The sequence below is a fragment of the Haliotis asinina genome, chromosome 5, assembly GCF_037392515.1.
Source record: "Haliotis asinina isolate JCU_RB_2024 chromosome 5, JCU_Hal_asi_v2, whole genome shotgun sequence".
Taxonomy (NCBI): domain Eukaryota; kingdom Metazoa; phylum Mollusca; class Gastropoda; order Lepetellida; family Haliotidae; genus Haliotis; species Haliotis asinina.
Window position 1 is genome coordinate 64,269,180 of NC_090284.1, and position 10,878 is coordinate 64,280,057.

A 10,878-nucleotide genomic window follows, 5' to 3' on the forward strand; every position below is an offset into this window, starting at 1 on the left:
AGCGTGCGTGGGCTATTCAGTAAGTGGGCAACAGAAGTTTGCTAAATGTCAGCGAGTTGCCGAGCCGTTGCTATGTGTGAAGGTTAGTGTATATGTATATAACTTGCCAAGCGCTTGCTATGTGTGAAAGTTAGTGTATTTGTATATATTTTGCCAAGACTGCTATTTGTGAATATTAGTGTATGCATGATAAACATGTTATGCTCTCACAAGTCATCACAATCATAAAATGTTGCAACACACACACACACACACACACATACACACACACATACATACATACATACAATCAACTTAACATTTCCTGAGTTTTTTTTCTTCATATGAATATTCAGTAAATGTAATACAACCTATTTCAAAGCGGAAACTCTCATTATCATTTCTCCTGTGCAGAAGCCTAGCGGAAACCTACATTACCCAGGATCCATTCGGTTTCCGCAAGCGCAGGGAGTAACGAAATTTGAGAAAGTTTCAGTGAACTGAAACTAAATGGAAACTCCCAACTATAGTTTCAGTTGACGGAAACATGACGGAAACCAAGTCTTGTTAGTTTCAGTGGTGGAAACTGTGCGGAAACTCTCATTGTCTATTTCCAGAGACTGAAACCTACCGGAAACCTACATTACCCAGTATCCATTAGGTTTCCCCAAAAACGGAAACCAAGTTATTTTTGCTGTGCATATTTTTGAAATATTAAAATCATCCACAAATAACGACCCATCTATTAAATCGTTTACAACTCTTGAAAAACTGTTGATCTCGATGTTAAAAATTGTGCCTGACCGAATGAGGGATATGAATTGGAACTTTGTCTTTATTTCATTGCGATCTACAAGGAATATTAGTTGCGCAGTTTATTTAATCGACAGTACTAGTACCACAAGGAAAACAAGTATAAATCAAATCCATAATGTTACTGATCTAACGATGGACACCATTCCATTATGAAAGTTTTCTTTATCTTTACGCTGCATGGCATGAGCAGTATTCATTTTATATAAAACCAATATTTTAAATTTTATTTCCGTTCCTGCTGCGGATTTCCGGGGATGTACTCCCTTGATCTGAAAGAGGATTCACATAGGTGAGTCTGAGATGCAATATTCCCTGTTGAACTGGCAACCAGTGGAGAAATCAGAGAATTGGAGTGATTTGGTCAGTGCGTGTAATCAATATTGGTGCTGAATAATCTATTTTGTAGTCTTTTGCAGACGTGATAGGCACTTTGGTGGGAGTGAATGAGTTAATATTTCACGTCACATCGGCAATATTTCAGCCATATCGTGACGGGACCAAAACACTGAAATGGAATATATCTGTTTTACAAAAACCTGTCGACAAAGGACAGGAAAACAACTACAGTATCACAATTTGAATTAAACTAGCATGAAGAGTTAAAACTAATATGAATATTTAGACAATACAATATAAAAACAGGCTATAGATCGCCAACAACAGTAGGTAGATCACAATACTAGGGACCATGGGACTTACAGTACCTTTGGATCTTAGTTGGATTTACACCATCCCTTCATCCGCTGGCGAGTGTACAATATGCTAGCCAAAACTAAAACAACAGAAATACTACGATTAAAAACCTGGTAGACTTAAATTTACTATGAATGTTTTTGGATTACGTACCCTCTCAGGAGGATAATAATTTTACAATACTTCAACCCCCTTTGAGGATACAGCCACTAACAATTCTAGTTACGAATCTAAAGTACCAATTATTAAAATACATCTTTTTACAGACGCATATTGCTCAAAATTCAATAAAAAAATCAATTTCTTTTAAAAAACCAATAATTAAATGAGAACTAACGCTGGTAAAAAGATCCGTCATTGTTTTAACTGTAAAATACATATCCCTTGTGATGGAGAATTAAACACAGTCAAGCAGAATATGCTTGACCATAACTCTCTCATCACAAGGGATACAAAATGGAGAATCTTCATCTTTTAACAGGCACGCATGAGTATATCTAATATGGCCAATCCGACATCGTCGTAAAATAACCTCTTCAAATCTGGACACACAACCCAAGTGGGTATAACCAATGTAAGGTTTTATCTCTTGTAATTTATTGATACCCACTTGGGTGTACCACTTCTTTTGCATCAGATCACGGACATAAGATCTAATGGTGGCTGTGTAATCACTATAAGGAGTAAGAAGTGGTGTTACGGATTTGTTGAGTGCTGCTTTAGCAGCAAGGTCAGCCAATGTGTTACCAGAGATTCCTACATGGCTTGGTAACCAACACAAGACGATGTCATATTGGCCAGTGACAAGATCATTATACAATACAATAATTTCAATTAAAAGTGGATGTTTACAAGAAATATTTTTAATAGCCTGAAGGCAAGAAAGAGAGTCGGAATAGATTATATATAGTTTACGTTTAGGGTGTCGTTGAATATATTTAAGAGCTGTTAGTATGGCGTTAGTATGTTTTTTTACGGAAACCACATTGTATATCTGTGATAAGGTTGTTAGTTTCCAAGTACCAAACAAGTCGATTATTTATCATGCGTTCCATGGTCTTGCAAACACAGCTAGTTAGTGAAATAGGTCGATAATTAGACGGATCCGTATGATCAAATCCAGGTTTAGGTATTGGTACTACTGTGGCGTCACGCCATGAGGGAGGAAAATTAACCGATGTCCACATATCATCAAAAATATTGAGAAGAGTTTCTAGGCAGAATTCTGGTAAATGCTTCAGAAGTTGATAATGTATGCTTTAGCATTTAAAATTTTAAATTTATTTAAATTATGCATCATAGGATGGCGACGGAAATAATGTTCTGCTTTTTCCCTTCCTAGCTTGTTTGCAGTCATCGTTGAACCATGGTTTTCCAATATGTGGAACTGCAGAGGAATTTGGTATACAGTCATCAGCCAAGGAGTTCAGTTCATCAGAAAAGCACTTAATAGCATCAGGAACGTCAATAAAACGTTCGGGCTTAAGTTTTTCAGCACACAGTGTTTCATATAAAGCCCAGTTAGCCTTATCAAAATTGCCCCTTGATGCTGGAGGAACATCAGATGGAGTTACAGATTTTAGTATAGTAGACAAATGGTCACTTCCACAGAGGTTATCGTGGACTGACCATTCGAATTCATTTAGTAGTTCTGAATTTGTGTATGACAAGTCGAGAGCAGAATACGTCCCTGTACCAGGGTGTAAATATGTGTTGGAACCATCATTATAAATACATAAATCATTGTCAGAACAAAGGTCCTCCAACAATTTACCTTTAGTGTTTGTATTTACACTACCCCAGAGTGGGTTGTGCCCATTTAAATCTCCCTTTATAATACAGGGCTTGGGGAGTTGGTCATATAGAGCTTGAAGATCGGTTTTGGCAAGCGTCGAAGACGGCGAAATATAAAGAGAGCATAGCGTAAACGCTACATGTAAAGTAATTCTCACTGCAACAGCCTGCATATTAGTATTAAGTGAAACAGGGCTATGAATAACGTTTTGTCTGACTAGAACGGATGACCCGCCAGTGGCCCTATCACCCGGAGGTGAAAAACAATGATATGCATTAAAATGTATCTGTTTGTGTTAAATATGTCTCTTGGAGACACATCGCTGAAGGTGTAGAATCTTGGACTAATAGCTGTAATTCATGTATATTGGTCCTCAGACCTCTGCAGTTCCACTGTACAATATTAGTGGAATAAACTATCTTTTGGGGGGATTTATTGGGGATCTACCCCGCACTCTTTTGGAGGGCGACAAGCTATGTGCCCTTGAATGGACGTTTTCAGAAACGTCCATGTCTTCAAGAGACCCATATTTATTGATCAATTGAATTTTGTTTTGCGACCCTTTAGGAGCTCTGCCACTTTGTTGTTTTGAAGCATCAGGTTTTGGCTTCGGTTTACTTTTCACAGTTTCTTGACTATCAGCTGTCGATTGAGACTTTGAGTGTGACTGAGATGATGATTTGTGATCAGAAGAAGACTTTGAGGTGATTTGAAGTGATTCCTCAGTGTGGGATGATATAGCAGGGTACAAAAGCTGTGGAGAGTCGCAATTTACCCAACTCCAGGTAGTTTGGCAGCCTGTGATGGATGTTGTTTTAGAGCTAGACCCCGATCGTGTTTTTGCTACTGTAGCATAACTTTCTGGAAGATCAGATCTCTTAACCGTTTTTTTTTGCCTCAGAAAAAGAGATATTTTGAGTAAATTGTATTCTGTTTATCTCCATTTGCTCTTTCCAAATAGGACACTGTTTAGACAATGAGGAATGGTCGCCTGAGCAGTTGGTGCCTTTTTTAAAATCACTGTCAGAATCTTCTGTTGTGTGTGTCTTCTCACCACAGTGAGCACAGACAATGTGCAAGTATCCATATTTCTGGCATTTAAAACACCTGAGCGTGTTGGGGATGTAGGTATCAACTTGAATGTTACTATAACCTGCCTTCACTGATTTAGGCGCATTTGGAGAGGAAAGGGTAAACAGACACGTATTGGTTTTGATGGTATCATTGTTTCTCCGAGTTGAAAAGCGCTTGACGAAGAGCACACCTTGATCCTTCATTTCAGATCCTATATCAAGGTCCGACATGTCATCAAACAATCGATCTCTATCTCTAACAATACCTTTGCTTGTGTTCAAGGTTTTGTGAGCAGACACCCTAACCGGAATGCCCACACAAGATTTGATGTTCGTCAGTTTGAGAACAGTTTGATTGGCCCATGAGCCATCGCCCTCTGGCATAAGACTCAAGGCAAAGTTCATATGATAATAATTCTCAATACAAAAAGTTACAGATTAACAATAGTGCCAAGACCAAAATTCAAAACAATTCCAAATCAGATTTGGGCAATGACACATATGTATTCCATGCACAGGGCTTGGCATGACCAGTCGATTGGTTGAATCGGGCCCATTAAACCACCCGTCTAGGTGAAGTAAGGGCCGAAGTGGTGTGTTGGGCAAATGGAACGCAGTTAAAAGCCCAACTGCCCTCAACCACCAAGATCCCGTCCTCCACCGACACGGGACGCAACCCACGGCAAACAGGTTGCCCAATTTAGTCGCCTCTTACGACAAGCAATGGGGTGCTGTGGACACATTCTGTCCCAGGTCCACACAGGAGAAGAGCACTTAGCGTTACCCAGCACCCACCACGAGGAGGTGGCTCTTCATGGGTGACACTTTGGTGGGAGTTTGAAGAAGAGAGTTACAGTACTCGAGTCGGCTGATGATAAGAGTTTGTACAAGAAGTTTGATGGCAACAGAGGTCATTAATGGAATGTTCCTGCGAGAGCTGTAAAACCTTCCTCACCCCTCCATTCTAAAACTAAACATCCAATCGCAATTATTTACCCAGTTGCAGCCAATAAAGTTCACAGTTATTTGTCAAACACATCAAGTTTGCCATTCACGCATGTGACCTGCAAAACACTCCCAACAACAGGTTTAATTTGACAGTCTGACACCATGAAATGGCACGCTGATGTCCATCCGGCTACCAGCGACCAATTAGGATGCTGTAACAGCATGCTATATCCTTGAACAATTGTGAACGAAAGGTCATCGCAGTAAAATATTTATCTATATTTGAATAAAGTTGTACTTTAAAATATTGGCGAAACCATCACTCGGACAAATGACTGATAAACCAGGAATCTTCATGAATATGAGATTCTTACAGATATTAAGAATACTGGCTGAGTTAGAGGACGCAATTCTGTTTTGACAATCACGGCGTCTTATATGACTGGGTCAACCGTACGATTGCATCCACAGACACAACTATAAATTTCAACGCTGTGTGCGTCATGCTATAGCTGAAACATTATCGACGTGACCCTAAATATTAAATCAGTCACTCACTGTGTGTACAAACTGTAAAACGAAATGACGTCTAGTGAAGTTTATTTCAAAGGTTTCATGATTTCATCAGACGCTGATAACAAGAGCATGAGCAATAAGAGACAAATGGCGGTCATCATTTTCAATTAATTTCCACATAGATTTGCTTCTCTGCCGTCCGACCGTTGCGGCCGGTAGCGATACAGAAGTAGGTTCCTTGATCTGCCGGAGTTGCCTGAAATATTTGGAACTCTTTCCAGTGAACGTACTCGCTACTGGAGGTCACAGCTGGGTCCAACGATGGACCATGTCTACCCTTCCGTAGCTCTACATTCACAATGTCCGGTCCCACGCCGTTGCAGTCGATAGAGCAGGTAGATTGCTCGCCACACAGTTTCCTTCCCTCAAATACGTCTGACAGGGTGTAGGCACCAACAAAATTGGAAGGGAATGGTGCCACGTGATCTCTATGTTTGAGGTAGGCGACACGTGTCAAGCCAAGAGTGGGAAGATAACTCTTGCTGTGAACCATACTGCGCACAAACACCAGTCCTTCCTCTGACGACAGAGTGAGACGGGACGACGCAACGGTTGTGACGCCTGCGTCAATGTTGAATGTCCTCTCAATCCGTCGACCTAGAGCGTCATACGCAGACACTACCTGGATAGGGGCGTCTTCAGAGGAACTGTTAATTCCAACAAAATACCAACCAAGGTATGGTGTCCTGTACAGGTCTTGGTCCTCTATCTCGGTCTCTACGGAAATATCGAATGGCTCACCCGGGGTGTAGGAAATGGGATCGGGTGAAAATCGAATGGATATATCAGACACGGCCAGTTCTCCGTTTATTTGACCAATCACATAGTGATACCGCGTCAAGGAGCCTCTGAGGTTCAGAGATACGAACAGTCCATAGACAGGGTTCCTTACTACTAGCTCTGACCGTCCTTGACCTTCACGGAACGTGTCCGTGGCTGCAACATCTGGAAAATTTAACCAAGACGTTAAACAGACGTTAAGACTCGATATTTCTATACTGTTTAACGCAGTTTGATTTAAAATCACTCATGTAGCGTTAAGCAATATTGACGCACTAATTCACTCACTCAGTGTTCCGGGCTGGTTTAGATTTTTTGTTTAAAAGAAAGAAGTCCTTCCTTGCCAATGCTTCATGCATAATTTATCTGGTTTGTTCCTCCAAAATCCTTTTTCAGGACTATCAGTTAACACTGTTAAACTCTGTAAAGACATTTAGAATGCGTGAGTGAGTTATGATTTATCGTCACATCGGCAATACTTCAACAATATCGTGACGAGAACATTTAATGTTATTCATAATAATTAATTTAAAAACCCGTCGATGAATGACCTGAAATAAGTAGATTATCACAGATTCGAATTTAGATTATCACAGATTCGAATTTAAGACTAGTAATAAGATCACAAGCAGTTTAACTATAGATGACAGTACAAAGCAATACTATATATTGCCAACAAGTGAAGTAAGATCACCATACTAAGGACCATGGGGACACTGGAGTGAGTGAGTGAGTTGTGTCTCCTACGGTTGTTGGGATTATCTGCATACATAAAGGGGTGGGTACGTTGGTGGGAGATTGAAGGCCGCCTTGTACAATGTTCCAGTCATATCATGTGGTGTCATATAAACAGATATACACCAAGAGGCGAAGGTAGATTCGAACCCGCGTTCATAGGATTCTGACATAGCAATAAACTGTGTCTCAAACTGACAAGGGCCCCCGTGCCCTTTAAACAAATGAGTATATTCTTTAAATCTGAGTACTTAATGCATTCGTATATAGTGCTCGCTGTTAACTGGATGAACTTGTCTCTCATGTTAATGAGTTAGACCATCATAGTTCACAAAGTTTGAGTCACAGAAGTACATGGCAAACTGGTTATGGCAGGGAGAATCACACTATTGACATTTTGAATGTGAGGGTTTGGTTTGTCATGCATACTAAAAACCAAACATTCATTCGTTCGTTCATTCTTGCATTCATTTGGCTCACATACATATCCTATCTCCGTAGCTCCACACCGCTTCCGCCTGCGAGGGACTCTCGTACTGGACTGAATATTTGACAAAGCCACCCTCTTCCACGGCGGAGATACTCGAGATTTTCAATCTGGTTGAGGTGGTGGCAAAACCCTGTGAAAAAAACATAATCTTACAATTAAAGTGATTGTTACTCCAATAACGGACCAATAGTGTTAGCACATAGAGTGGATCCTGTCAAGACAACATTTGGAGTCCTTGTGTTTTCAAAATCCACCTTGAAGAGAGTGAGTGAGTGAGTGAGTTTAGTTTTACGTCGCACTCAGCAATAGTCTAGCTATATGGCGACGGTCTGTAAATAATCGAGTCTGGACCAGACAATCCAGTGATCAACAACATGAGCATCGATCTGCGCAATTGGGAACCGATGACATGTGTCAGCTAAGTCAGCTAGTCTGACCACCCGATCCCGTTAGTCGCCTCTTACGACAAGCATAGTCACCTTTTACGGCAAGCATGGGTTGCTGAAGGCCTATTCTACCCCGGGACCTTCACGGGTTACCTTGAAGAGACAAAACATGATATGCAATGAGCAGACACCCCCGTGTTTAACAGAGGGCGAACGTAACATATGGTAGATCTCGGTTTGTGAGTATTTGAGAACTCAACATATGGTGGATCTCCGTGTGTGACAGAGGGCGAACTAAACATATGGTAGATCTCCTTGTGTGAAAGTGAGAGAACTTAACATATGGTAGGTCTCGGTTTGTGACACTGGGAGAACTTAACATATGATAGATCTCCGTGTGTGACAGAGGCAGAACGTAACATATGGTAGGTTTCGGTTTGTGACAGAGGGAGAACTTAACATAAGGTAGATTTCCGTGTGTGATAGAGGGAAAACGTAACATATGGTAGATCTCCGTGTGACAGAGGGAGAACGTAACATATGGTGCATGTCAGTGCGTGACAGTAGGGGAAGTTACCATATGGTAGATGTCTGTGGGTGACAGAGGGCGAACTTAACATATGGTAGAAGCTCCGTGCGTGACAGAGGGCAAAATTAACATATGGTAGATCTCCATTAGTGACAATAAGAGAACTTAATATATGGTAGAATCTCCGTGTGTGGCAGAGGGAGAAGTTAACACATGATACGTCTCCGTGTGTGGCAGTGGGGGAAGTTAACGTATGGTAGATCTCCTTTTGTAAGATTGGGAGGACCCAACATATGGCAGATCTCTCTGTGTGAAAGTGGGAGAACTTAACATATCGTAGGATCTCCGTGTGTAACAGTGGGGGAACTTAACATATGGTACATCTCCGTGTGTAACAGTGGGGGAACTTAACATATGGTACATCTCCGTGTGTGACAGTGGGGGAACTTAACATATGGTACATCTCCGTGTGTAACAGTGGGGGAACTTAACATAAGGTACATCTCCGTGTGTAACAGTGGGGGAACTTAACATATGGTACATCTCCGTGTGTGACAGTGGGGGAACTTAACATATGGTACATCTCCGTGTGTAACAGTGGGGGAACTTAACATATGGTACATCTCCGTGTGTAACAGTGGGGGAACTTAACATATGGTACATCTCCGTGTGTAACAGTGGGGGAACTTAACATATGGTACATCTCCGTGTGTGACAGTGGGGGAACTTAACATATGGTACATCTCCGTGTGTGACAGTGGGGGAACTTAACATATGGTACATCTCCGTGTGTAACAGTGGGGGAACTTAACATATGGTACATCTCTGTGTGTGACAGATGGGGAACTTAACACATGGTAGATGTCCGTGTGTGACGGGGGCAAAACTTAACATAAGGTAGATCTCCGTGTGTGACAGATTGAGAACTCAACACATGGTAGATGTCTGTGTGTGAGTATGAGGGAACATAACATATGGTAGATCTCCGTGTGTGAAAGTGGGAGAACTTACCATACGGTATCAGTGTGTGACAGTGGGGGAACGTAACATATGGCAGATCTCCGTGTGTGACAGAGGGCGAACTTAACATATGGCTGATCTCAGTGTGTGGCAATGGCTAGAATTTAGCATGGTAGATCTCCATGTGTACAGCAGCTATTTACCTTGTTATTTGTACAAAATCCGGGGAGACTTCACTCTAATGATTTCGTGCACGTCAGTGTAACTCCTTGACTTAAGTGAGTGAGTGAGTTTAGTTTTTCCGCCGCACTCAGCTATACTCCAGCTATATGGCGGCGGTCTGTAAATAATCGAGTCTGGAACAGACAATCCAACGACCAACAACATGAGCATCGATCTGCGCAATTGGGAACCGATGACATGTGTTAGCTAAGTCAGCGAGTCTGACCACCCGATCCCGTTAGTCGCCTTTTACGACAAGCATAGTCACCTTTTATGGCAAGCATGGGTTGCTGAAGGCCTATTCTACCCCGGGACCTTCACGGGACCCTTGACTTAAGCAGAACAAAGGTTTACTTACCGGACATAGTGCTGATACCAGCAACACAGCCACTGCGAAGAACATCCCCATCATTCTGATTCCCAGAAAAAACAGACGTCCTGCGGGAGGGAGTACAAATGATCTATCCGGCTATTACAGTTACTGACATTTAGATGGTCGCTCCGTGGTTGTAAAAATTGGAAACAAATTTCAAACATAAAAGTCACAAATGCCTAATCTACATAATACTGAATACATTTTGGTGACATACATCTACATTAGTTCTATTTGTCGAAACGTTGGCACGAGATTTGTTATATGTGTCGTTTGCCCTAAGCCATATTCAAGCCACATGGCAGCGGTTTGTAACTAATCACGTCTGAACCAGAAGACCTAGTGACCGATATAATGAGGCTAGTGATCCAGTGTGTTTAAGTTCAAGCCCCCTGTGATCGGGTATAAAAGCTTTGGAATCAACGTTTTGTGCATCATCTTCCAGTATTGTCACAACCCCTGTACAATACACAACCCGAGCACTAAATACAGTCCTCGAATCCGTGATGGTGAATACATGCTC

The 10,878-nt window shown here is 41.5% G+C and overlaps 1 protein-coding gene across 1 annotated transcript; it reads right to left on the reverse strand.

Annotated features, from left to right (window-relative positions):
- Positions 1–5,887: 5,887 nt before the first annotated feature.
- Positions 5,888–10,651, reverse strand: LOC137284175 (uncharacterized). The gene is made up of 3 exons (XM_067815894.1): positions 10,341–10,651; positions 7,880–8,015; positions 5,888–6,825 (listed from the first exon to the last, which is right to left on the reverse strand). Exons 1-3 carry the CDS (start codon positions 10,392–10,394, stop codon positions 5,984–5,986), a joined length of 1,032 nt encoding a protein of 343 aa, XP_067671995.1. The 5' UTR covers positions 10,395–10,651; the 3' UTR covers positions 5,888–5,983.
- Positions 10,652–10,878: the final 227 nt, after the last annotated feature.

What these genes read in the sequence shown, in the direction of transcription:
- LOC137284175 (XM_067815894.1), bottom strand. Translation starts at nt 10,394, where the DNA reads ATGATGGGGATGTTCTTCGCAGTGGCTGTGTTGCTGGTATCAGCACTA. An exon ending in TGGTATCAGCACTATGTCCG is followed by an intron (nt 8,016 to 10,340) that starts GTAAGTAAACCT and finishes TTTTTTTCACAG; the next exon opens with GGTTTTGCCACCACCTCAAC. An exon ending in GAGCTACGGAGATAGGATAT is followed by an intron (nt 6,826 to 7,879) that starts GTATGTGAGCCA and finishes TAAATTTTCCAG; the next exon opens with ATGTTGCAGCCACGGACACG.